At 43.4% G+C, this 27,910-nt stretch overlaps 1 protein-coding gene across 2 annotated transcripts in view; it reads right to left on the bottom strand.

Annotated features, from left to right (window-relative positions):
- Nucleotides 1–257: 257 nt before the first annotated feature.
- Nucleotides 258–27,910, bottom strand: part of LOC137637030 (uncharacterized aarF domain-containing protein kinase 2-like) — a 190,853-nt gene continuing 163,200 nt past the window's right edge. Inside the window, exons 11-13 of one of the 2 annotated variants that reach the window (XM_068369341.1) lie at nucleotides 16,653–16,928; nucleotides 8,783–8,908; nucleotides 258–717 (exon numbers count right to left, since the gene is read on the bottom strand). In XM_068369341.1, coding sequence (XP_068225442.1) covers nucleotides 541–717; nucleotides 8,783–8,908; nucleotides 16,653–16,928 — 579 coding nt within the window. In that variant the 3' untranslated portion in view covers nucleotides 258–540. The remainder of the gene's footprint in view (nucleotides 718–8,782; nucleotides 8,909–16,652; nucleotides 16,929–27,910) is intronic. The other variant, XM_068369340.1, reaches the window with a different exon arrangement.

The following is a 27,910-nucleotide window of genomic DNA, read 5'->3' as shown; positions in this document are numbered from 1 at the left end:
ACACTATTTCCCTGTTTTAAAATTGACTGACAGTTTAGATCATATTCATAAAAAAATAGTTATTAATACTTACTTGTTGAATGTACAGTAGCAATGGTCTAATGTTGTATAAGTACTGTGGTACTCCTTTACCAATTCTTGGCAACAGGTAAATTTTGCCTTGTTACACATTTCCTATTAACTACAGAGTTAAGGGATCTGAATAGAAGACTAAAATTGTAAAATTTTTATGAAATATGGCCCAAAACATACAATTTCCAAAAAAAATAAGAAAGGTTTAAGTATAAGACACTGAAAATCACCAAAATATTTCATTCCTTGCGGTCATATGGTTGACATTTTCACTCAAACTTTAATACTTGGTTGAAAATGAATTCATAATCATTCTTTCTCTGGCTCCATTTTAGCCTCAAAGGCAAAGTATTATTAATTAGAATTAGAAAAAAAATCACTTACCAATAAAAGTAGGTCTATTCATGAATTTCAAGTTGTACAAATACAGTAAACTAACATATGACACAATAGTTTCTTTTAAGATGGTCAAGTAACAAGAATAGGCCGTGCTTTTTCTAATATATTCATGTTGGGGTCTAATGTTCTTCCAATACCTTCAAGAACAAAAACAGCAAGCACTACGGCACTGAAAGCAGACTCAAGTCGCACCTGGTGTTTAAGTAAAGTTCCAAGAACCTGTTGCAGTAGTATTCCAACATCAACCTAGGAAGAAAAAAACTCAATTAAGAAAATATTCAAAAAAATAATTAGATAATTTAGATAATTCCATTGACCAAATACTCTTAAAATTCCATATTTGGGAATGATTATACACGGGTGCTAACAAGGAATGATGGGAGAATGATAGGTAGTGGTGGTGGTGGTGGTGGTGGGGGGGAGTAGCTGTAGTGAACGACATGTAGTAACGGGGGATTTTGAGGAGGGAGAAGTCTAATGGGAAAGGGACCTCTGGTAGTGGTATCACTCACCCCAGTTTTAATACCGACACCCTTTAGGGGTGAGCGAGCTGGGTATATTCCTGGCATTCCATGTAACTTTTTTTCTCTGGTATATTTAGCAGTATTTATACCTTTGAAATGGTGCTTTAAGGAGCATTTCACTGGACGACACAGGTTCCTCGCCCAGAAATAGATTTTTCCTTCGTCAAAATCCCTTATTTGGGAATGATTATAATAAGTTTTTTTTTCAGATTTTTTGTTGAGAAGCCAGTTCGGTTCTTTTTCCTTTTGCTGAAAAGTTCAAAATATTGAAGCCAATGTTGGTTCAAATGTGGATGAGATTTCTAGGCACCAGAGCCTCCTTATTCATCCAAATTAGACAAATGAAAATAAGTTATCCAATTTCATCCTAATTCACACTGGAAAAAGACAACAGGTCTAGACACCATCACAATTTTACCGATGAAAGACAAACTTCTGCTGCTGAATTAGTGGGATGATCACAGATGATTGTTCCAAGGAGTCTCTTTGGATTTGAAAATCCTGGACCTATTTCTGCTGTCAGATGTTTCCAAGGAAAGGTGATAAATAACTGGACCATTTATATCTCTCAGGGTAATGGACCCCACAAGAGACAAAACTACACACCAATTGCTTATAGGTTGTAGTGATCTTTTGGAAATGCCGGACTGGGGTTTGAGTCCCACTCAAGCTTGATAGTTTTTTGTACTGTATGCAACCTCACACTCCTTGTGAGCTAAGGATAATGGGGGTTTAGAGGAAGCCTATAGTTCTATCTTCTGAGTCATCAACAGCCATTGCTTGGCCCTCACTAATCCTAGCTTGGGTGCTGATCATATGTTTATATGATTAGTCTCTTGGGCCTTTTCTGGCTAGCTAGTGTATTGTCACTCTCCCTTGCCTCTGCCAATCATGAGCGGCCTTTATAACCTTTAAACCTAGAATCACTAACAATATTCAAATCTTTTCAAGATCAGAAACCACTAGTGGTAGGGAGACAGTGTCCATATTTTAGGATAATATGACACCAACATCAGGAACCAAGAGTTACAAAAAGTCCATCCCTGTACCGGATAGTGGACACACTGTTATCATAGTTAAGTCTCCAACCTTACGGTCAAACAGTAAATTAAATTTTCCTTTGTTAGTCACCCGTTCAGTTTGAATCAAAGCTGTCAAACATTTTTCTGACAAGTGGTTCATAGTACCACAGTGTTTTCATCTAAAATTGAAAAGGAAGGAAAAGTACAGCGACTATATTTCATGTTCATAGCTTATACTATGTTGAAAAAGATCTAGTTAAGAAAGTTAGAATTTTCCGTTAGGAAATAAGAGAGATACAGGGAAAACATTTCTTTATAAAATCAAAAAAATTGATGTCTGCTTTTAGGAGAGTGTAGCTAATATTAGAGTAGGCCAAATACAGAGAATATCCATGTTTTATGCAGTAAATTCACCTATACAAAATTTGCATTAAATATAATTAACATAAAATATTGTGGGTAACACTGAGGAAAGGAAATAAGTGATGACAGCCAGTTGGGAGAATTCATTCTCTGTGCCTACTTACTGTAGATCCCTTGGAACGACTTCAGATTGTTCTAATACTACAGTTAAGCCTTCCTTTCCTGCCGCTTTACCATTTTCTAAGGCTCCCTTCCTTTTCCCTCTCCCCGTTACACTTAGTCCCCCTTACAGTGGAACTCAGGTTCCTTTGCCTAGTCTGATCTTCCCTGGCATATGAGGAATCCTCAGTTGCTATATACTTGGTGAGACTGTTAGTCTAACTACGGGTAGGCAGGAGAATAATCTTAAATATGGATTCATTCTTTCTGCTGCCTAAGCGGGCACCTCTTGGCAGGACGGCTGCTCCTTCCCCTTCCTGGTTAGGCTGCGTTTTCTTCCTGGCCATGGAATTACAGTTCCTTGGCCTAGTCTGCCTTTCCCTGGTAATTGAGAACACCTCAATTTCTATACTGTATATCTAGACTGGCCAGCTTGGGGTTTCTTTCAGCCTACTCCTAGATTGGCAAACGGACTAGACCTTCAATAGGAATCTTTAGCCTTGCCACCTTAGCAGTCGCTTTGTTTCTGGTAGACGGCTTTCTCCTCTTAGGCTATGTCTCTCTCGCTGTAGAGCTTCGGCTCCTCTGCTCGGTCGGAATTTCCCGGGCTTGAGCAGTTACCACATTGCCAAATTTTCCAGACTTGCCGGCTTGAGCGCCGCTAGCTCTAAATTTGAGTAGGCTAGGGTCTCTCCCTCCTTTGTTAGAAGAAAACGTTCCATTTGCCGCCTTAAACTTGTCGGCAGCGTCTATACCTTACCCTCCATATCTGAGGAACATTATCCTCTAAAACTGATTGATTGGATACCTATTAGTTGTCAGGATTTTCATCAAATTTGCTAATTCTTTGTATCCTGGCCGTTCTAAACGGCTCTCATCAATTTCAATGGGCAGAATCCCACTCCTTGATAAATTTAATATTAACAACTAGGCAAGAGGCAGTCAGCCTTACCAGCTGCCTCCCCTTCTTACTCGTCTGTACCATTCCTCTTACACTTTGACTAGTTCCTTATGGGATCGTCTACCAGTTGCCGATTTAGCAATACCTTTTGCCGCGTTACATTGACGTACCCGATGGGGAACGAAACGTTAGACCATGGACCCATGGCAGCTATAAACAGCTGCCACCTTAGGTAGATTGGTATCTGATATTGCCACCTTAGGTTGTCTGATAAGACTGATTTTTTGGGGAAAAAAAGTGTTCTATTGGTATGAATCTTTTTCTTTCCCCTATTCTACTACACTATAGAAATTCATAAAGAATTCTGAGAAGTTTGTCGTGAGCTTCCATAGTAGTTTAGTCTTAGCCGTAGCTATTAGTAGGTAGAAATTTTTTAACCAATTTTGAACAAATATTTTTATATTCTTCTATTACATTCTCTTTGAAGTAATTCTATCTTTACAGGTTGCTGATGTCATGGAATGTGTGATGGTAACCTGCGCCAGGCGGGTCAAGTTGCCTTGCAGCCATAAGACCTACAGGAAACATGTGGACTGTCATGTTTCCAAAGGATCCTTTGCTATCTGGGAACCTACCAACTGCAATATATGCAAGGACCTTATTCACGCTAGATTCCACGCTACCAATGTTTCTCGAGATGGGAAAGCGTGGGGCCAGAAAACCATCAGACACTGGGTGAGGGGATTCAGGAAGAGCCCTTAACAGGGTGCCTCCTATCTTCCTTCATTGGAAATGAAGGATCTCCTGTTCCCCAAGGCTGATGTTACCGCAGTGTATGGTCATCAGATACCGACAGTACAACTCTCATCAGTACAACTGGATCCTGAAATATGTTGACAACCTTTTCCGTTCCGTCCGAGTGAGAAAGGCTCTTGCTGACAACGGAAGCATCGGATGACTCACTCGACAGTCAGCAGGTAATTACTGTACCTATTACTTTTTTATTGACTACTCCTGTCCCTGTATCTGCTACACCTACCTCTACTTTGACTCCTCTTCTGACTCCAACTGTCCCTTTGTTCCAAGGACATGTGGAATTCATGGCATCCATGAAAACATTCATGCGGAGCATAAAAGAGGTCAAGCGTCTTTAGAGCCGAAGATTGAGACGCTTCAACAGGCACCGTAGTCCAAAGCTCCACCAGTCTCAAATCTTCCAGACTGTCTGGCAAAGAACCCTTGGCGTCATGCAGAGCTTATGGTTCTGAATGAGAAGTACCTTCATATTGGTGAAGGGATGGGCTCTAAACCAGTCTCGGACTTAGAATTTTACCCTTCTATCGAGAATTATCCTTACTGTTACGTTGGGTTGAATTCCAAAGCATCCATCAGGGATAATATGATTCCCAAGGAAACGATCATCTTGGTCCATGGTAAGGCTCAAACTTTGTTGGTTAAGAAGCTCAAACAGCCAAGTTTACTACCACTCGGCTTTCTGCTTTCAGGAGGAAGCAGGCTACATTTGTAGCTCCTAAAGACACTTGTTTTCCCTTTTGCATCAAAGAGTTTAGAGGCTGTTAAAAAGGCAGTAGTGGAAGGTAGACCTCTGAGCAAGCCCATTTCGCTTGCTCTCCCATATGACTCTGATAGTTAAGAAGATATCCAACACACCTTTACAGTTGGCAAACTGGATAGGGATATTGAAGGTAAGCAGTTTAATGAGAAATGACCCAGGATTCTGGAATTCCTACTAAAAGCAGAATTGGAGGCCAAAGAAAGAATGCAACTTCTTTGTCACACCAGTCTTACCTTGAGATGCTTATTGGGAACTATTAAAAATCTGACCTCTTCCCAGTTCTGGCCAAGACCCATTTAGCTACCTTCCATTGGGATCTGCATGCGTTCTTTTTAGTCACAAGAGCCTGTAGAGAGCACATCCTAGCAACAGCAATTATTAGGCACGAGTCTAAAAAGTTGATTGACTCCAACATCTGGGGGAAAGATGTTTCCCCAAAAAACCGATCAAGAAGTCATGGACAGGTCGGCTCACGAGAACAAGAGCCTTTTACATAAATGGGGTATGTCCTCTAAGAGGAAATTTACCCCTGGAGAAGGACCTCAATGTAAAGGCAAGAAGCCTAGGAGACTCTTTAAAGGCAAGAAAACATTTCCTGCCACGACTGCCATAGTTTCCACTTTTCCCCCAGACGGTGCATACGGTTACCCAGCAGTACGTGACACAGTCCCCAGCCTTCAATCCCATTTACAAATGGGCCAGAACTACATTTGCCCCTGTCGGAGCTCAAGGGAAAAATGCAGGTGGAAAGGGAAAGTCTGGAAGAGGTGGCCAATCTAGGGAGGGGGAAGACTCTTTCAGGAGTGATGTGGTGCTCTAAGAACAATACCTCGTTGGCGCGAAAGGCACACTTATCGTACCGGACTACAAGGTTGTTCTGTTGTAGGTGACTGAGTACGATGCGTAGGTGATGGAGGTGTTGCTCATTGGAGGAAGAGAACACAAGTATGTCGTCCACGTAACATACACAGAAGGTGAGGTCCCCTAAGATGCCGTCCATAAGACATTAAAAAGTGACTTCAGAATTACAAAGGCCAAAACAGGAGCAATTAAAGGTGTATGTGCCAAAAGGGATGGTGATGGCAGTCTTGGTGATGTCTTCGGGGTTCATAGGCACCTGATAATACCCCTTCAGGAGGTCGAGCATGGAGAAAACCTTCGCTTTGTACATTTTGGAAGTCACGTCGGCGATGTTTGGAAGGGGGTAGTGATCCTGTTCTTTCTGCATGTTCAGGTGCCTGTAATCCCCACACAGATGCAAAGAGCCATCCTTCTTCAGAACAATGTGCAAAGGTAACGACCATGGGCTTGAGGCAAAAGTTTGTCTAGCGGCTGCCAAACGATACGGTGCCAGATGCCTGAATCTGGTGAATACTGGGGGCCCCATCATCTTGATATGGTGATAAATACCATGTTTGGCTGATATTGTGGGCGTTTGACAAAGCTCTGGACGGAAAACTTACAGGTACGGCATGAGGAGGTGGGCATAGGCATCCGTGGGTGCGCTGATGTGGAGAGCGAGATGGGAAGGGCTGGTTGGAGAGGTGTTGACGAGTATGATTCAGCATTTTCTAGCTATCAGTAACATCGAACAAGTGGTAATGTGAGAGGATATCCGGTTTGTGATAATGTCTCCACTCTTATTTGATCTACCGACTTGCCTTGTGAAGACATGTTGGTTTGTGGTACTGTAACCAGTGATGATTGTTCTACTGACTTATCACCCACAAAGATATGTTAGTTTATGGTACTTGTTCAACTGCTGACTGTTCTATCAATGTGTCTGGTAATGGTATGTTAGTTCCTGCTAATGTTTCTGTTAGTTCCTGCTAATGTTTCTGTTAGTTCCTGCTAATGTTTCTGTTAGTTCCTGCTAATGTTTCTGCTGTCAACTGTTCTCCTAACTTGACTCGAGAAGACATTTTGGTTTGTGATGTCATGTCTCCTGACCTTTCTACTAACCTGTCTTGTGAAAACATGTTAGATTGTGATGAAGCAATTATTGAGAGTTCTACTGACTCAGTCTTTTGAAGATACCTTAGTTTGTAATGATGTATTTACTACTGATGATGTTAACTTGTCCTTGACATTTTTGTTTAATCAGTAAAATACTGATTTGTCTGATTCCAGTCACGTCTCAGAAATAACCGGTAATTTATCATTCAATAAATACTGTGATCCTGAGTCTGGTTCAAAGTTGACTGTTGATCAGAAGTCTGACCATGCTGCTGTTCAGGTTATAATCCCTGAAAATCATAGTACTGATGTTCTTAGTCTCATTCATGAACAACCTATGACTGATCATTTTGGAGTGAGTAAAATTTTGAGTTATGACATCAGACATTTATTGGCATGATGTTTAGTGACACGTGGCTCAGTTTTGCTGTACTTGTTCTGTGTGCAAGCTACTGAGAAGTCCAATCAGACTTATCTGAAAGCCCCACTGAAGTCAAACTTTGTATTTGATGACTTATTTATTCATGTCCTTAAAGATGATATTAGACCCTGACCAAACAGGGGCATAGGTTAAATATTATTTAGTGAATTTTGATTTATGTTAAGTACAAGATACCTTTCAGTTTTCGTTATACTGATTTTTCTTGAATCTTTTTTGTGATTCTTCATCAACTCTGTAAATTTAGAATTTTCACTTGAAGTTTGTAATACAAAAATTGTATTTCATTTTGATTGTAATGAAATCACTATATTTGTAATCTTGTATGATAAGATCATTTTGTTTGTATTTGTTGGTTAATAGCCACTAACTTCCTGCTAGGCAGGGGGATTTTCATATATAGATTAGATTTCATGTCTGCTATGTTAGAGGACCTGTGAGAAACGATATTTTAGACATTATGTTAATTAAAAAAAAAAAAAAGTAACAATTTGTAACTCAAAGATGTCATTGTATTCTAGAACAAGAGTTTCTGGATATTTCTCATCATAAATAGTTCTATGACGCCAGCCGCCTGACTGGCGTACCGTGTAAAAATCCCTTGAGAACTTTCCCGATTCTTATAGAAAATCTTGTGGGCGCACATGAAAGAAAACGTATTGCCGCAATGGAGCAGAGACTTGATCCATTTTTCTCTGAGTGAACATTGCTCTTGTGATTTGGCTAAATTTCCTCCATTATTTCTATGCAGCTGATAAACTGAATAACAACTTAACAAGGATACCTTGGAAGATTGAATACATTCAAAAGCTATGTTCCTGTTTATTATTCTTTATATCTGAAACTAAGACCTGGAAAAATCCTTCAAAATTCGGAGCTAAATGTCGTCATCATCTGTCTCTCAGTTCATAGAGACGTATAAAGCTAAGACCTTCATCAACCTATGATTCTCTATTTTTCTTTGTAAATTATTATCAATTTAGTGTGCTGTGAGTATTTTGTAATATAAGTACTTACGTTAAATCTTAAAAATAGTTATTGACATTGGTTCCTGGCTACTATTTTTTTTTGCTGCTCCTGTTTTGCTATTTTTTGCTAAATCATTTATTAAGGGAATAAGACATTAGAGTAGATTTTACATAAAATCTACAGCATATCTAAGCCAAAGTAATAACAAGTTTCAATCCAAGGTATGGGTATACTGTTCCATCTACGATATGCTTAAATTAACGACTGATACTCCCATAGGTTCCTCTAATGTAGAGTGCTCTTCATAAGGAAACATTATTAAATAAATAGAACTTCAAAATATATCAAAATTGGCATTCAATAATAATAGTAATTAAAAAAAAGTTAAAATTTCAAAATCACCTGGGCCAAGGATATGGCATTCTGTCTAGCTGTTTCAATAAGTCCCGCCATTTCTGTCTTGAACACCTGTGGATCCTCACAACTATGATCACTGTTTTTCAAGAATAAGTCAGCAACTTGTCCTCCCTTGAATCAAGAAAAAGATAACAGCTTATTATGATGTTCATGAATTCAAAATTAAAGACATCTTTGAATTTCATATACATACATAGATACATACATACATGTATGTATGTATGTGTGTGTATATACATATATATATTTGTTCCAACACGAATACTTACCTCGAATTACTTTCTTTTGGAGTCACTTGGTGATCTCTCTTTCTCGACCAAGGTTTTTGGCGCCGTTATCCCCCACTCCGTTCTCCATATAGGCCTACCCCCGCCGCCAAAGAATGCGCCCCGAGGGCAGGATTAGGGCAGGTCACTGCTTCTCTGGGCCATTCTCCTCATTAAGTTCTTGGTCGTGAGGTGTTCAACACCTCACTCTCAGTCTCTCTCGATCCTTTGTGCGCATTTAGTGTCCCACGTGTTCCCAGCGTGGGGACTTGTGTTTTTTCGCAGTGTGCTTCCCAAGTGTTCCTGTGCGTTCACTTTTCAACCGTGTCCTTACCCTGTGTTTAATTCATTTCCTTAAGTGCTTGTGTCGTGCGTTGTGTGCGTTATGGAACAGTATTCCTTGATTTCCTTCAAGGAATTAATAGCTGAAAGGACCAATTTTTACAATAAATCATTCTTCCTCCCCTTATCCTCGGTGTTAGCCGTGTAGGGGCAGCTTATGTTCCCCTTCAACCACGTGTCAGGACTACTGGTCCTGGAACGTAGTGCAGTGAGTGCACTTCGGCACCAAAAGGAAGAATACATCCAAGAGGCTCATAGGAAGACGAGCCTCTCCTCGCCAACTTAATTCCCGATGCCTTGTCGAATAGAGATTCTTATACAGCCATCTTCCCCTACCCAGAGTAGGGGACGAGGTAAGTCAGTTGCGGGGAAGTGCCCATTGCTCTTCCCCAAGAGTTTGAGTGGGTGCGGTATAGCACCAAGAAGAAGTAGGCGACGAAGGGTTCGCCTAAGAAGACTAGCGCCGGGCGTCCCGCCTGACAGAACTTCCCTACCACCCTCTCCTACCCAGAGTAGGAGACGAGGTTGGTTTATTGTGAAGAAGATAACTCTTAAGAAGTAGTTCGAGGTAAGTACTACTTTCGAGAGTGTGTGGGGAGACGGAGTCCTGGTGCAAGCAGGCCACGTCTCCTCTGATGACCCCATGTGGGGGAAAATGTCCCTAATTCTTCTCCAGTCTCTTAGCGTATTTTTCAGTCTCTTCTGCAGCCGAGGGCCTCGCCGAGAAGGAGCCTCCCAGGTCTGTATTGCAGCGTTCCCCGGACCGACAACCCAGGGTTTTTTCTCACCACGAAGGCCATCCTCCAGACGCAGATATAACCCTCGCAGGGAGAAATGCGAGAAGGCCTCTTCAGGCAGGCATAAGACCGCGAAGCTTCCGGTTCACCCCGCCAACGGGTGTAACCGAGCTTCTTTACGGGCAGCCTGGCCGAATCAGCACAGCTGGTTCGGCCCTCGGACTTAAAAGGAACGGTTCCCTCCGTCGAGTCAGCCCACGGGGATCCGCGTCCGCGTCCCCCAGCCCGCCCGCAGGTGTAACCGGGCTTCTTTACGGGCAGCCTGGCCGAATCAGCACAGCTGGTTCGGCCCTCGGACTTAAAAGGAACGGTTCCCTCCGTCGGGTCAGCCCACGGGGATCCGCGTCCGCGTCCCCCAGCCCGCCCGCAGGTGTAACCGGGCTTCTTTACGGGCAGCCTGGCCAAATCAGCACAGCTGGTTCGGCCCTCGGACTTAAAAGGAACGGTTCCCTCCGTCGGGTCAGCCCACGAGGATCCGCGTCCGCGTCCCCCGGAGAGAATACACGAACAGTAGTCCTCGACGGTACAGCGTTGCCGGTTCTGACCCCGAACCTGGTGCGGAGCTCCCCGCCGGGGAAAACCGGTACAACCGCAAGGGAGTGCCTGGTATTCCAGAACCGAAGCGCCCGGGGAGTGCCCGGTGACCCGGCGCCTCGAGATCAAGCGGTAGATAGGACTCTACAGGTAAGCGTAAGTCCCCGAAGCCTCCGGTTAACCCCGCCCAGCGGGGGAAACGCGCTTCTGGTCGGGCGGCCTGGCCGAACCAGCCCGGCTGGTGCGGCCTTCGGGTCAGAAGGAACGGTTCCCGCTGTCGGGTCAGCCCACGGGAACCGCATCCTCGGCACCCAGAGCCTTGGGCCGACGAGAGTCCCCACTGAACCAGCGTTGCTTGCGCTAACCCAGGCCCCTGGTGCGGACGTCCCCGCAGATGAAATCCAGTACCTCGGCAGGACGGCGCCCCTGGCCCCAAAGAGCTAGACGTCCAGTTGGCGTGCCCGGTAACCCAGCTCCCCGGCCCCAAGCCGGGTCCTCGGCTGACGGAGAGGAGCGCTCCCTGACGGAGGACTCCGTCTATAGGAGAGTGGTTAGCCTTTGCACAAGACACCAAAAGTACCGGAACCTGCAACTACGGATGTAGTTTCCTGGAAGTCAAGCCTTTTTGAGGATCATGCAGACTCCTTACAACCTAAGACGTCCCTAGCACTTCCTCTAACCCGAGATCTAGTCCTAGAGCAGGAGTATGTCGGCAAGGTAGTGGCCAGCAATGCCGGGGTCCCCCAACCTTTAAGGGGGGGCCAGCAGGACATCCTTAGTCAAGGCGTTTCAGACAGTAGAGCCTCTTCAGCCCCAGTCTGGTTCTCGCCAGCAGGAGCCTCCATGATGGAGAAAATGTCGAGGGACTTAGTAAACGTCCCCTCTTGGCTGGACTGGTGGGCTTACACTTTGGGAGGTGTACAAGCCTCCTTTGACCCCGAGGACCCTGTCCAGCAAGGCCTTCAACCCTTAGGTTATTGACATATCAGTCTCTCGCACTAACAGCTAACTGGGTGTTCTGGAAGCGAGACACTGTTCTGGCGAAGGTGTCTTGGAAGGCACCAGATAGGGAGACGCGAGCCATTCGCAGCTTTCCCTTGTGGGGAGAGTCTCTGTTTCCTCGGAAGGAACTAGAAACCATAATGGAGAAGGTCTTGAAATAGAAGGAGACTAACGTCCCCAGACCTACGACTCCTAGGAGACCGCCCTATAAGAGGTCTGTCTCGGATAGTGCCGCGACACCCCAAGCCTCTACCAGCACTACGAGGAGAGAAGCCCCCCTCTTCCTCCTGGTCTGCAACGCCTCAGCCCCTCCGCAGGGTAGCTCCAGCGCCCTCTAGCTCCTTCAGGTCGGGTTACCCCGCCTCTAGGGGAGATAGATCAGGCCGCCCCTCTAGAAGAAGATAAGAGTGGGAGGCCCCCTATCCCCACCCAACCCTCGGGTTGGAGGATGACTCAGACGTCATTGGCAAGCATAGAGGGCTCAAGGAGCGGAACCTTGGACAGTGTCCTTACTAAAGAAGGGCTACGGACTTCCATTCCTAACGGAACCACCCACGCTTTTTCCGGCCAACCGGATAGAATGGCTAGATCCCAAAGACCCGTTAAAGAGGACCGCCCTTCAAGAGGAGGTGTCGTCCATGCTAGAGAAGGGTACCATGGAAGAAGTTCTTCTCCCAGGGCCAGGTGTCTACAGTCGCCTATTCCTGGTGGAAAAAGCGACCGGGGGGTGGAGACCGGTTATAGATCTGTCAGCTCTCAACAGGTTCGTCAAGAAGACGGACTTCAAAATGGACACGCAGAATTCAGTCCTGCTGTCCTTGAGGGAGAAAGATTGTAGGATGACCATCGACCCCAAGGACGCATACTTCCAGATTCCGGTCCACACCTCGGGTCGGAAATTCCTCCGGGTGAAATAGGGTTCCCAGATCCTGCAATTCAGGACCCCTTTTTCTTTGGTCTGTCAACAGCGCCCAAAGTGTTCACGAGAGTCTCCACGGCTGTCGCAGTGGGGGCGCACGAACAAGGCATCCGCCTTATCAGATACCTGGACGCCTGGTGGCTTCTTTCCGCCTCAAAGGTCCTCTTGGAGGGACAAGGGAGAAGTCTCCTCCAGTTTTGCAAGGATCTGGGGAACTGAATCAACCCGAAGTAGTCAAATCTATCCCCTTCCACCGGAATGAACTACTGGGGAATAACATTAGACATCTTTCGGGGAGAATTTTTCCCTTCGGAGAATAAGATAAGAAACCTCAGGCTCATTAGTCAGCCGTTCCTGTCAGAACACCCCAGGAGGGCGGAAGACGGGCAGAGGCTGATAGGTCACCTGGTCTCACTGGAGAACCTAGTTCCCCAAGGGAGGGTAAGGCTCAGATCCGTCCAATGGAATCTCAGGAACCTCTGGTGACAGACGGGTTCGCAGCAGGTGCTAATCCCAGTCATTCCAGACACGAGACCCTCCCTAGAATGGTGGCATTGCCAGTCGAACTCACTCTTAGAGGACGTCCTTCGGGACCGGCCCTCCCGAGTTACTACTGTTCACAGACGCCTCCAACCAGAGATGGGGAGCCCTTCCCCTCGACGAAACGGCACGAGAGACCTGGTTGGAAGGGGAGAGGCAACTCCACACAATGTCCTGGAGTTGGAAGCAGTCCAGAAGGCGTGCCTACACTTCGCAAGTCTGCTAAAGGGGAACACCGTGGCGTGGATGAGCGACAACGCCACGGTAGTGGCATACATAAAGAAGCATGGTACTTGTAATCGAAGGAGTTGTGCGATCTCACCATAGAGAATCTAGATTGAGTGGAAGAAAATCAAGGGGTGATGTTAGCAAGGTTCATTCCCGGGAAGAAAAACGTTCTGGCCGACGGCCTCAGCAGAATGGGCCACATAGTAGGGACAGAATGGTCCCTTCTCCCAGGAATAGCCAAGCTCATCTTTCAACGCTGGGGTTCCCCGGTGGTTGACCGCTTTGCAACAACCTCAACGCCCAACTCCCAGTCTATTGCTCCCCTGTACCAGACCCGAAAGCATCCTTAGAAGACTCTTTTCAGCACAAGTGGGACAATCTGGATGTGTACGCCTTTCCCCCTTTTCACGTTGATAAGACAAGTGCTCAGCAGAGTAAAGACGGCTCGAAACCTACAGATGACTTTGGTAGCGCCCTGGTGGCTGGAGAGAGAGAGTGGTTCGCGGATCTAAAAGACCTATCGAGTCAACCGCCGTGGCCTCTGTCCGTCAGGTCAGACCTTCTGCACCAGCCTCACTTTCTCAAGCTCCACGACAGGCCTCTCTCCCTACGTCTTCACGACTGAAGACTAAGAGCGGCTCCTGAAGAAAGAAGGATATTCTTCCTCCACGGCTAAGAGAATGTCTCTATTCCTAAGAAAGTCGTCAACCGCGGTCTTCCAGACAAAATGGACCTCCGTCGCGAAGTGGTGCTCTGAGAGGCACATTAGACCTCTTAAGGCCTCTGTCCCAGACATGGCAGTTTTTCTGGTGTTTCTCAAGGACAAAGCGGAGATGTCAATCCCAGCCATAAAAAGGGGTTCGGGCTGCCTTAGGCCAAGTCTTCCTCCTGAAGGGCATCGTCCTGGGGGCCTCGAGACACATAGCGATGCTTGTCAAAAGCTTCGAGCAGTCTTACCCCCCTCAGGCGGGAAAGGTGCCCCAGTGGGACTTAGGCAAGGTCCGGAAGATGATGTGTCGCTCCCACTTTGAACACTTGAAAGATATCGTGAACAAAGATCTCACCCTCAAGGCCGTCTTCTTGCTGGCCTTGGCGTCCGATAAGAGAGTGGGAGAGATCCATGGTTTGTCATTCGACTTCTCTCACTCCGACCAGGTATCAGAAACCTCTTCGTTTCCACAGGTGTTAATAGGAAGCAAGTTTCCGAGAACACCATTTCCTGCTGGCTGAGACAAGTCATCGCTAGAACCTATGAAGAGGATAAAATGGCAGTGCCAGGCACTCCCCGGACCCATGACATCAGGGGTCTGAGCACCCCCTTGCCCTTTGAGAGAAACATGGCGGTGAGGCAGATCCTACAGACAGGCACTTGGTCGCACCAGTCAACCTTTACTGCCCACTACCTCAAGGGTTATTCAAGGAAATCCTTGGACGGGTTCTCCATTGGGACAGTCATGGCCGCCCTCCGGGCTGTGTAGCGGTAAGGCCAGAGGCTGTACCCAACGATGAACACATTCTTCGCGACTACATCCGGAGAAAATCGTCAGAAGAATTTTTTTAAGAGGTAAAATCTTAGGTAATAGCGTAAGGTTGCGCAGTTACCCTCACTCCCGTACTCTGATAGGCCCCCGCATTCCATAGCCCTCTAGGCCCTACGTGCCGAGTCAAGTGTCAGAATAGCACTCCCGCCTCCTAAAGTATAAGTCTCCAAAAGAAAGTAATTCGAGGTAAGTATTCGTGTTGGAACAAATCAAAAATTTTAAGTAATTTTTATTTTTCCTAACATACTTACCGAGAATTACTTTCGGGTAATGGCCCTCCCTTCCGTCCCCGAGTGCCATCCTTCCATTGCCAAGTTGGGCTATACGACGAACTTAATGAGGAGAATGGCCCAGAGAAGCAGTGACCTGCCCTAATCCTGCCCTCGGGGCGCATTCTTTGGCGGCGGGGGTAGGCCTATATGGAGAACGGAGTGGGGATAACAGCGCCAAAAACCTTGGTCGAGAAAGAGAGATCACCAAGTGACTCCAAAAGAAAGTAATTCTCGGTAAGTATGTTAGGAAAAATAAAAATTACTTAAAATTTTTGATATATATATATATATATATATATATATATATATATATATATATATATATATATATATATATATATATATATATATATAAATATACTGTATATACTGCCTACACACACACACAGAATAGTCTGGACTATTCTTTACTTATTCTCCTCTGTCGTCATACACCTAACAACGCTAAGATTACCAAACAATTCTCATTCACCAAAGGGCTTAACTACTGCACTGTAATTGTTCAAAGGCCACTTTCCTCTTGTATAAGGTAGAAGGGACCCTTTAGCTATGGTCAGCAGCTCTTCTAGGAAAAGGACACTACAAAATCAAACCATTGTTCTCTAGTCTTGGATAGTGCCATAACCTCTGTACCATGGTCTTCCACTGTCTTGGGTTAGAGTTCTCTTGCTTGAGGGTACACTCAGGCACGCTGTTCTGTCTTGTTTCTCTTCCTCTTGTTTTTATTAAAGCTTTTATAATTTATATAGGTGATATTTATTTTAATGTTACTCTTCTTAAGAATTTTATTTTTCCTTATTTCCTTTCCAGATTGAGCTATTTTCCCTGTTGGAACCCTTGAGCTTATAGCATCCCACTTTTCCAATTAGGGTTGTAGCTTAGCAAGTAAAATTAATAATAATAATAGTAATAATAATATTAATAATATCAATAATAATAATAATAATTAATTATTGAGTGGATTCATGCAACTTCAGGACACTGTCTGCCACAAAGCAATGATGTATAACTACTACATGTTTGTATAGATGAGAAGAAAAATGAACAAATCCATTCAGTATTCCAAGATTCCTCACTTCACGAAGATGAAACTCATGTTGATGATTCATTGACAGAATTTTAGATGGCAGCAGGGCGGAGGGCAGCAGACAAAGAAGTAGTGAAAAAAAGATTTGTAAGAAGACCAAGGAAATCATGAGAAAAGGAGACAGATGAACACCTAGACCCGATAAGAGTGCAGGCAGATAACGTACAGGAAGGGAGAGAAGAGAAAAAACTTCACATTTGAGTCAATAAGAAAAAAGCTAACATAAAAATTATGATGATGAAACTATGAAAAAACTTATCAAAAAATGTCCATGCAATGCATATAAGAATAAAACAGACTAATTTTAAAAGATCATGTAGTACTTACATCTCCTAAAACAACATGCTTAAAGACAGCTTTGAAATTTTCTAAATCCTTTTCCCTCAACTTGGCCGCTATGCCACAGTCAAGTAGGCATATTCGTAGAGGATTAGGATCCGGCTGAACGTCCATTACGAAAGTGTCACATCCAACATCTACCATCATTACTCTGGTGACATCTCCCGTGGATTTCTCTTCGATGCCATTGTCAGTAATATTGATGTTCTGAATCAACATATTTCCAGGGTGCATATCTCCATGGACAAGGTTATCAATAAAAATCTGAAACAAAAAATGTGTACATGAAAACTAAAAATTTAAGTGTTTTTATTCATTGCATACAAACCAAATATATTTTCATAAAGTACAAACAACTTCCATACTAGATCCTATTACTTTAGGAGTCAGAAATCTAGCTAGCTGAATGTTTACCTCTAAAACTTTACACCAGGCATTTTAGTCCTTTCCACAAGTAACCAACCTTCACGGAAGGGTCTGTAAGAGCATAGGGCAAGTTTAATATAACCAAATACTGTACCACTGAGCTGATAAAATTCCTCTTTCAGAGAATTATAATTGGCCCTTTAAGTTTTTAAAGAGCATAAACTCCAGTCTCTCATACACATTCCTCAGTTTGAAGCATCCGTAACATTTGCAAAGTGATAGTTACCATCTTTTTAATATTCTTTCAGCTGTTTAAATGTTCTTTTAATTATTCTGACTTGCCCCTTCTATTACCAGCAACCTATATATCCACACAGCTTCTACATTTTTAAATTCCTCTCTGGGTGTTGATGTATGTAATTTTTTATTTTAATGAAATTCTTAGCTAAGCGAAGCATCTCCTCTCATAGTAGCCATTTGCTTTCTTCATTTGCTCAGTTACACCAGTTCCTAATGTAATAAACTTATCATATTATTTGGTTCAAATGTTTTTAGATTACAATTTATTTCAAAGACTTATCTGAGAGTCACATAGATAACATCTATGAAGTGCGAGCTTCTTGGCGGAGAAAAATCTGATTTCCTCTTTATCCCACCCATCCAGGAGCTCATCAGCACAACAGTACTCACACTGTGAGATAGAAATTACACCTGGTGGTCTGCTGAATATACTTAAGCTCAGTATATTGCTGTACGTCATACCATCTATGTCATAGCCGAGTGTCAGTTTACTTTCCTTGATCTCCCCAATCTTGGTGTTTAATTGTCAGGTTTGTCTTTTGTTTATGTAGCACTTCGTTAAGGATTAGCACAATATGTCTACGACTTTTAACCCTGGAAAGGTATGATGGGTCGTATGCGACCCCTACAGCATTCTCAAAACCTGTTTTTTCCCCATAAATCATCAGCTGTCTCGAATATGGAAGTGATCGACCTGCAAGGGGTGACTAGTCTACATGCCATTGTCTGCTTTAGGACTGATTTTCGTCTAACTTCCCTCCTTCCCCGTTTTTTTACCCCCCCAGGGGTCGACCTCGACCCTGACATACCTTTATAGGGGTAAGTGATCAAACAGCAAAGTTATTACATAATTATAAATTGTCGAACAGTGGTTATACTTGTTTGGTTCTTTATAGTTGGAAAGTGTGGATGGATGGTGTGTCTACCACTTGCATGACATTGGTTTTGGCTTAGATGCCATATATTGCCATGAGGTCCATTTTCCCTCAAATGCTAATTTCTGAATTTTTCTTATTTTTTGCAAATTTGATTTTTTTCTATTTATTTTGAATTTATCTTCAATAATGGCCAGCAGGCAGTATTCCCTTGGCATGGATGTCATCAACACACTTCTAATGGAGTTAAAAAGAGATGTTGATGATAATATGTTATTTTCATTAATAAAATAAATTTTTGAATATACTTACCCGGTGATTATATAAGCTGCAGCTCTGCTGCCCGACAGAAAAACTCTACGTTCAAAATACGCCAGCGATCGCTATGCAGGTAGGGGGTGTACATCAACAGCGCCATCTGTCGAGCAGGTACTCAGTACTCAATGTAAACACAGAACCAATTTTCTCCTCGGTCCACTGGGACTCTATTGGGGAGGAAGGGAGGGTCCTTTAATATATAATCACCGGGTAAGTATATTCAAAAATTTATTTTATTAATAAAAATAACATTTTTCAATATTAAACTTAGCCGGTGATTATATAAGCTGATTCACACCCAGGGGGGTGGGTAGAGACCAGCATTACTTGTTTACATTATTATGAGCTAAGTATTTTGTATTTCATTTTAGCAGTTATTCAAAATAACAAACATAAAATAAATAAGTACCTGGTAAGGAAGTCGACTTGAACAATTACTCTGCCTTTTTAAGTACGTCTTCCTTACGGAGCCTCGCGATCCTCTTAGGATGCTGAGCGACCCCTAGGATCTGAAGTATCAAGGGTTGCAACCCATACAACAGGACCTCATCAAAACCTCTAATCTAGGCGCTTCTCAAGAAATGACTTTGACCACCCGCCAAATCAAGTAGGATGCGAAAGGCTTCTTAGCCTTCCGGACAACCCAAAAACAATAATAAAACATTTCAAGAGAAAGATTAAAAAGGTTATGGAATTAGGGAATTGTAGTGGTTGAGCCCTCACCCACTACTGCACTCGTTGCTACGAATGGTCCCAGAGTGTAGCAGTTCTCGTAAAGAGACTGGACATTCTTAAGATAAAAAGACGCGAACACTGACTTGCTTTTCCAATAGGTTGCGTCGATTATACTTTGCAGAGATCTATTTTGTTTAAAGGCCACGGAAGTTGCGACAGCTCTAACTTCGTGTGTCCTTACCTTCAGCAAAGCTTGGTCTTCCTCATTCAGATGGGAATGAGCTTCTCGTATTAACAGTCTGATAAAATAGGATAAAGCATTCTTTGACATAGGCAAAGATGGTTTCTTAACTGAACACCATAAAGCTTCAGACGGGCCTCGTAAAGGTTTAGTTCGTTTTAAATAGAACTTAAGAGCTCTTACAGGACATAAGACTCTTTCTAGTTCATTTCCAACCATACGATAAGTTTGGAATATCGAACGATATTGGCCAAGGCCGAGAAGGCAGCTCGTTTTTGGCTAGAAAGCCAAGTTGTAGAACATGTAGCCGTTTCGGATGAGAATCCGATGTTCTTGCTGAAGGCATGAATCTCACTGACTCTTTTAGCTGTGGCTAAGCATACCAGGAAAAGAGTCTTTAAGGTGAGATCTTTCAGGGAGGCTGATTGTAGCGGTTCGAACCTGTCTGACATAAGGAATCTTAGTACCACGTCTAAATTCCAACCAGGTGTAACCAAACGACGCTCCTTCGTGGTCTCAAAAGACTTAAGGAGGTCCTGTAGATCTTTATTGTTGGAAAGATCTAAGCCTCTGTGACGGAAGACTGATGCCAACATGCTTCTGTAACCCTTGATAGTGGGAGCTGAAAGAGATCGTTCTTTCCTCAGATATAAGAGGAAGTCAGCTATTTGAGTTACAGAGGTACTGGTTGTGGATACGGATACTGACTTGCACCAGTTTCGGAAGATTTCCCACTTCGATTGGTAGACTCTAAGGGTGGATGTTCTCCTTGCTCTAGCAATCGCTCTGGTTGCCTCCTTCGAAAAGCCTCTAGCTCTCGAGAGTCTTCCGATAGTCTGAAGGCAGTCAGACGAAGAGCGTGGAGGCCTTGGTGTACCTTCTTTACGCGTGGCTGACGTAGAAGGTCCACCCTTAGGGGAAGTGTTCTGGGAACGTCTACTAGCCATCGAAGTACCTCGGTGAACCATTCTCTCGCGGGCCAGAGGGAAGCAACTAGCGTCAACCTTGTCCCTTCGTGAGAGGCGAACTTCTGCAGTACCTTGTTGACAATCTTGAACGGAGGGAATGCATATAGATCTAGGTGTGACCAATCTAGTAGAAAGGCATCTATATGAACTGCTGCTGGGTCCGGGATTGGTGAGCAAAATATTGGGAGCCTCTTGGTCATTGAGGTTGCGAAGAGATCTATGGTTGGCTGGCCCCAGGTGGCCCAAAGTCTCTTGCATACATCCTTGTGGAGGGTCCATTCTGTTGGAATTATTTGTCCCTTCCGACTGAGACAATCTGCCATGACATTCAAGTTGCCTTGGATGAACCTCGTTACTAGTGATACTGTATGTCTAGACCTTTTGACCAGGTGAGGAGGTCCCTTGCGATCTCGTACAATGTCAGAGAGTAGGTCCCTCCTTGCTTGGAGATGTACGCCAAAGCCGTGGTGTTGTCCGAGTTCACCTCCACCACTTTGCCTTGAAGGAGATACCTGAAGCTTTTCCAGGTCAGACGTACTGCCAGTAGCTCCTTGCAGTTGAAATGCATTGTCCTTTGACTCGAGTTCCATAATCCCGAGCATTCCCGACCGTCTAATGTCGCACCCCAGCCTACGTCCGATGCGTCCGAGAAGAGAGCGTGGTTGGGAGTCTGAACAGTCAGGGGAAGACCCTCTCTTAGGTTGATATAGTCCTTTCACCAAGTCAGACAAGACTTTATCTTTCCGGAAACCGGGATCGAGACCGCTTCTAGCGTCTTGTCCTTTTTCCAGTGAAAAGCTAGATGGTATAGAAGAGGACGGAGGTGTAGTCTTCCTAGTGACACAAATTGATCCACGGATGACAGTGTCCCTACCAGACTCATCCACAACCTGACTGAGCAGCGTTCCTTCTTCAGCATCTTCTGAATGGATAGCAGGGCTGGGGGCTGATCGTCTTGTTCAGCAACGTACTCATCAGAGGGTTCCTCATCCGAAACTGATGAGGAAACGGCAACGGAGTGGGCAACGTCTGACTCGCTGAATCCGGTCGCACTGGTGGATGCGTGACGGAGCCGGACGCAATATCATGGAACTGCTGCACAGTCTGTGAACTGTCAACAACCATGGGTGCGCGAGGAAGTACAGCGTCAACCCGAAACTGTCTAGACCGTCTGGGTTGTGCAGTCAACACCCTACCGGGTTGCTGAGGTTCACGCACTGCGTCACAACAAGTCACCTCTGCTGGTTGTTGAACGTCCTGAACGTCAACAACCACCTCCGAGCGTCGCTTAACGTCAACGTGCGACTGGCAACCCACACTGGGTCGCATCGGTGGAGGAACCACCTCAACTGGCAGACGCGAGTAGGTTACCTCAGCGTCAACAGGGCGCACAATCGACCGGTTGGAAGGTTGTTGGCCAGAAGGTTCTTCTCCGCATTTAAGTCCTCTATCAAGGACGCAAGCTTGGACTGCATGGCTTGCAGCAAAGCCCATTTAGGGTCTACGGGAGCAGGTGTGGCAACAGACGGGGTTAGCGACTGAGGCGGAACCGTTTACCATCCCTGAAAGCCTTGTTATGTGTGACATAATAGTACAGCAAAACTTCAAAGGCTTGACAAAAGCTGAGAAGTTGACCTGTAAACAACTTGGAGCGTCTCCTGGCTAGGCGCCAGGGCGAGTCTACCAGAATTGAGAAGTCTATCTGGGCAGAGGCATGAACTCCCAAGCCGAGAACTTCTCTCGTGTCATATCAGACTCTCGCTCTATAAGCCAGTTTAAAAGAAGGGAAATCAAAGGCTGTACTGTATCCCTAAAAACTCCTCCTGGTGCAAAAACCAGTCGCCTAGCCAACGTAACGCTCTCTAGGAGAGCGAGAGAGCACTAGCTTAAAAACAACGGCTTCGAAGTAGCTAGGCCTAGTGTAAGTTCTGACGTTTAGGCGAACGAGGGGCAGCAGTTACAAGATCCGGACGAAGATCCTTAAAAAAAAATCATCATGATTTAATTAAAGTCCATAGGAGGCTAAGCAGCTTAAGGCTCCTCTCCATCTGACAGAGTCCTCAAGGGAATATCAGTAGGAGGGAGAACAGCAACTTCCTCATCTACAGGAACCTTGTCCGATAAAAGCTAGGTTACCTCAGTGAGTCTCTCACTGGAGCATTAGTAGCAGACCAGAAGGCAACGTCATGTAACTGCTTGACAGTCTGTGAACTGTCAACAACTGAACTGTCAACCACAACAGGTGCGTGAGGACGTACAGTGTCCACTCGAGACTGCTTTGACTGTCTAGACTGAGCAGTCAAAACAACTCTAGAATGCGGAGGTTGACGCACCGCGTCAAAACAAAACAACTTAGACTGTTGTTGTACCTCGCGAACGTCAACGGAAGGTTCCGTGCGTCGCTGAACGTCAACATGCGGCTGGCAGGGTACACTGGAACGCATGGGTGGCGGGACTCTCTCAGCTGGAGTGCGGCAGAAGGTCGCCTCAGCGTCCACAGGACGCACAACCGTGGTTGGTTGTAGGCTAGAGGTTGGTGTCAACCTTCTCCGCACGAAAGTCCTGCATCAATGACGTTAACTGAGACTGCATGGTCTGCAGCAAAGACCACTTAGGGTCTACAAGAGCAGGTGCGGCAACAGACGGTGTGACAGCCTGATGCGGTACCGCTTTGCCTCTCTTAGGAGGTGAGCAGTCGTCGGAAGACTGCAGCGAGTCCGAACTGACCCAGTGGCTACAACTGGGCCGTTGGACTTGCGCGGAAGGGACCGACTTGCGCTTAATAAGCCGCGAGACCTAGGTCCATGGTTTCTTACGAGAAACCTCTTCCGCAGACGAGAAATAAATGGGCTCTCTCGTCTTTGTGTGGGTGGGGCGATCTTGGGTAGATACGCCCGAAACCACGGAGGGAAAAACGTCTGTTCGTTGATCAAGGCCTCTCGAACCCATAAGTCGTTCGACATTACTTCTCCCCTGGGCTTGGGAGCTTGCAAGAGGTCCCGGACTAGGTGAACGACAGGCACGAACAGACGAACCCTCGGAACGCAACACTGTAACACTTTGCGCATATCACTTTATCGATTTTCTGTTTTGCACTTATTTCACTGAAATCGAAACTTTTACTGATTTCTACCTGAAACACGCAATTCTACCCTTCATTAAAAGGTAGTAATTGCGAAATCAGTCTTATAATGCAGCTCATTAATACTAGCAAAAAACAGAAAACATATATAAAGATAAAAAATTCAGTGGCTGGGAAAGAGACTAAACACTAGTTCAAATAAACTACGTTTACAATCTCTCACCGCACATAGCCTGGGGACAAGAATAAAACCCTAGAAACGTTTTACCTTCCTCCCCGTACAGAGACTAGGGACGAGAGTAACACGAGAACAACGTTACCCGCTTGAACGGAACGTTTTCTCTCCTCTCTCTCCCTCCGTCTCTATCTCTCTCTCTCTTTCTCTCTTGATTTCGCACCTAAGAGAAGAGCCCAATTATATATCGTCAAAAAACATGTTATTTGACTAAAGGAAAAAAACTGAAAGGTTTTCCAAATAAAAAGTTCCTTTAATTTAGAATTTAAAACATTTAAGCTAAGAAAGAATGAACAAAACGTCAGAATCGATTTACTCTTACTGCAAAGTGAAACCGTGATACACTCTCTCTCTATCGTAACGATAGAGCGCATGTTGAACGTCCTGAACGTCAACAACTGCGTAGTCTAAAAAACTAAACGTTAGTTCATCTTTGAAAACAGTACGAAGACTATCAAAGAAATTCTTTCATAAAACATTAAATTTAAAAAGTTTTAAATTCTTTAAAGGCTAAATACGATATAACGGGCTCAACGTTGATTAACTTCGGTTCCAAGTTAGGACCGCCTACTATCAGGAAAGGTCGCATATAAACAAAACATAAAAATTTATTTTTATATGTTTATAATAAATGGAAAGTTAATCGAAGAGGCCTAATAAAGGCGGAGAGATATAAAATATATAGATCTATAACGTGTTAAGCAAAATTACTAAAAACCTAAACACACTTCCGTCTAAGGGAAGGGTCGGCCATTTAAAAGTGAAAGAGAGTCCATACTCTCCTTGTCACCATAATTAAATCTATCCAAAACGAGTTCAAGTTTTGAGATGAAGATAAAACACCTGCATAGCGAAAGCTCAAAACTAGAAATGTGTACTTCACCAAAATATGTGAAAACCAATCCAGTAAGCAATAGCGAATTTAGTAGGTCTTGCCGGTGGCACGACAGAGAGAAAATTGGTTCTGTGTTTACATTGAGTACTGAGTACCTGCTCGACAGATGGCGCTGTTGATGTACACCCCCTACCTGCATAGCGATCGCTGGCGTATTTTGAATGTAGAGTTTTTCTGTCGGGCAGCAGAGCTGCAGCTTATATAATCACCGGCTAAGTTTAATATTGAAAAATGGAGTTTGCAACCCCATTCTTCATTTCAAGTGGTAGATTGGGCTGTAAGAGTTGTTGCGGTCTGCGGCCATTTTGTTGACATACCCGAAAGGTAAGTTGGCATATCTCTATATATTCTTGTTCTGTATAGAATTCGTGATATTTTGGTATATTTTAATGCATAAATATCATATTTTATAGGAGATACAATGATTTTCATAAGAAATTTACATTGTGAAACTAGGCCGTCAAAAAATGACCTTTAGATTTTGCCCCTGATATAACAGTAAATTACATCTTAGTGCACATTTTATTATGTATTTCTGTTCTAGGATAATATGAGTTTATTCTATAAAAAAAATTAGCCTCTAACTATTTCATTTGGGTACCCAAAAAAATTCATGAAATTTGGACAAATTTTTTTGGCCAAAACAAGTTACCCTTTTTTTCTCATTTCAGATCTTGACTTCTATGGGTCTAACTCATTTCCAGCAATTACACGCTGTTGCTTTGCCATCTAAGAAGGTGTCCCTAAAGGGATTTATGTGTATATGTATATTTCTATTTTTTGTGAATATTTACGTCGTCTTTTTTTTGTATACTTAAATTTTTAATATATTTCCAATAAATAGTTATTTTGTAGATGGGTATCATTTATATTTTCAGTAGTTTTTAGCATTCTTTGAAGTATTTTTAGCAAGTCAAACAATACAGATTGATGCATAACTAAATTTTTCCTGAATATTTTTCGGAGTCGGGGTCGCGCGCGACCGAGTATACCCTTAAAGGGGTGTCCGAGGAGCGTACCTATCCAGGGTTAAAATTAATCTCTCTGGTATATGCCATTAATAAACTGCTATTAGAAGACACAGACTTGCATACCCTTTGTACTGCATGGAAGTGTTAACAATGTGAACTAAACAATACTGTAGATGTGCAGAATGCTCCTATTGTTTGAATAAACAAAATAGCAATATATCAAATTGGATACTAAGAGAATGTAAGATAGAGATAGAAAAGTGTAAGAAAGAAAAGAGTGCAGTAATGCCCCCACTTTAGATATTAACATATTTAAAGTGGGGCATTACTGCACTCTTTTCTTTCTTGGACTTTGTCTCTTATCCTCAAGTATTGAATACAAATGTAAAATCATCTGTACACTGTTTTACCCAACTTTATTTTGGTTTCTACATCGTACAATAATGATGAGGTGCTTTATTATACAGAGCTACACTTCACATGGATGGTTATTAATATAGACATCTGGTTTTTATAAATTGATATCAGGTTGTAAGTACTTTTTTTGTTTTGAATATATGTATAAGGAACATTTAAGTAATTTTCTATGGTGAAAATCTGACTTACATCGAAAACCAACTTACGTTGAGTCTCTTGGAACCAATTAACAATGTATGGTGGGGTATTACTGGATAGAAGTGTTTCTGAGGAAAATTAAAATCAAGCTTTTACTACTGTGTCTGTTTTTAGTACTGCGGAGGTTATTAGGAAAGTAGTGATTTCTCTTTCAGCTACCGAGTGAGAACGTGAGGGAGGAAATTAAATTATTAGGCTTAAATTACAATTTTCTTCTTTTATAAAACAGTTTTCTAATTATGTGCAATCGACTGGTTTTTTCTGTTATTTCAGATTTCCCTCCTAATGCCTCATTTCCCCACGATGTTCTTATCACTTCTCTTTAGAAGCCGTTTAAATGATGAAGCCTACGCCAAGATAAAAATGTTCTGTTTTCTTTCCTTGTAAAATGCCGGCCCCCTCTGGCAAGCATTGATCGAATCTTGCAGTTGATGGCAACTATCTAGGTGATGATGTGTAATATTTCTCTTGTTTTTCTGTTTTCTCCATACATTTACCAAGATAGGTCGTGTTACTTATAGTGGCCCCCGAGATTCAAATTGAGGTTTTTCTTTGTGGTTTTAGATTAACTTTTTAATACGGGATGTCTTTTGGAATATCTAAAAATGCCAGTAAGAGTGGTTCAGGAGGGTTTATTAAAAGCTTGCAAGCCACGGGATTGTGTTTTGTTTTGTTAGGAAAAATGTTCTTTGCTAACAATTCCTCTCTTTAAGCATTTTTTGTTCATTTGATAGCTGACTGCTTTGATTGTTCAAAATTTAAAACAAATTAAATTAGTACACAACTTTACTAATTTTTCTCGGTTTCCGCTTAATTCAGAAAAAGAGAAGCCTAAGCAAATATGTAAGCAGACCAATGAGTTTTCTGGGAGCCTGTGATACCAGCTTATTTGCCCAGTTTCAAACCCAAGGCTAAGTGTTCAAAGTCTTGTCAAGCAGTTCTAGTGCATCATTTAATATGGGTTCTGATGATACACAGCACTGGCAGAGTTGATAGTCTCTACAGAGTTACTTTAGAATCTAATATTTGCAAAACCCTCACTTTTTTCACAATCCGATAATGCTTATGGACCACCGGATTTCAAGATGTCTAAAGTCCTATCTCTATAAAACTGGCTCACCCCTCGAATCCGAGGGCCAAATTTCAGCACGAGAATAGTTCCGCATGGCAGTATGGGAATACTGACGCTCCTTTGGTCCAAACACTATCAGGTAGTTGGCAAGACCACCACAACTCTCATAACTGGTTTATAAAAAATTCCTATCCTGGATATGGTATCCCATACTAACAATCTAATGTGAAAAGGGTCAAAAAGTTTTGACAGCAAGGTTGGAGACAGTTTGCAAATATGAAAGAGGTTGAAGCAATAATTAGTAGAAGAAATAGAATGCGAGAATGTTAAGAGTTAAAGTGAGGGAAAAAATATTCCCCAGTCTGAGAGTCCTCTTCAACACAGAAAGGATATGCCGTGCTGAAGCCCAATGACTACACCAAGGCATTTTCTCATTGAAAGGGAAGGCAGTGCATGGCGAACAATGAATTTATAAAAAAACAAACTGGAATACAGGTCAGAGATATAAAATACATATAGAATAATAGTGCCTAAATTGCAACCAAAAGCAGAAAAATATCTTATGCCGAAATATGTTCCCTAAAAAAACACTGTAAGAACCACTTCATGCAGACATCTAATTAGTACCGGAGC

This window comes from Palaemon carinicauda, unplaced genomic scaffold (assembly GCF_036898095.1).
Source record: "Palaemon carinicauda isolate YSFRI2023 unplaced genomic scaffold, ASM3689809v2 scaffold5, whole genome shotgun sequence".
NCBI classification, from domain to species: domain Eukaryota; kingdom Metazoa; phylum Arthropoda; class Malacostraca; order Decapoda; family Palaemonidae; genus Palaemon; species Palaemon carinicauda.
This window is presented reverse-complemented; position numbering and strand designations above follow the sequence as displayed.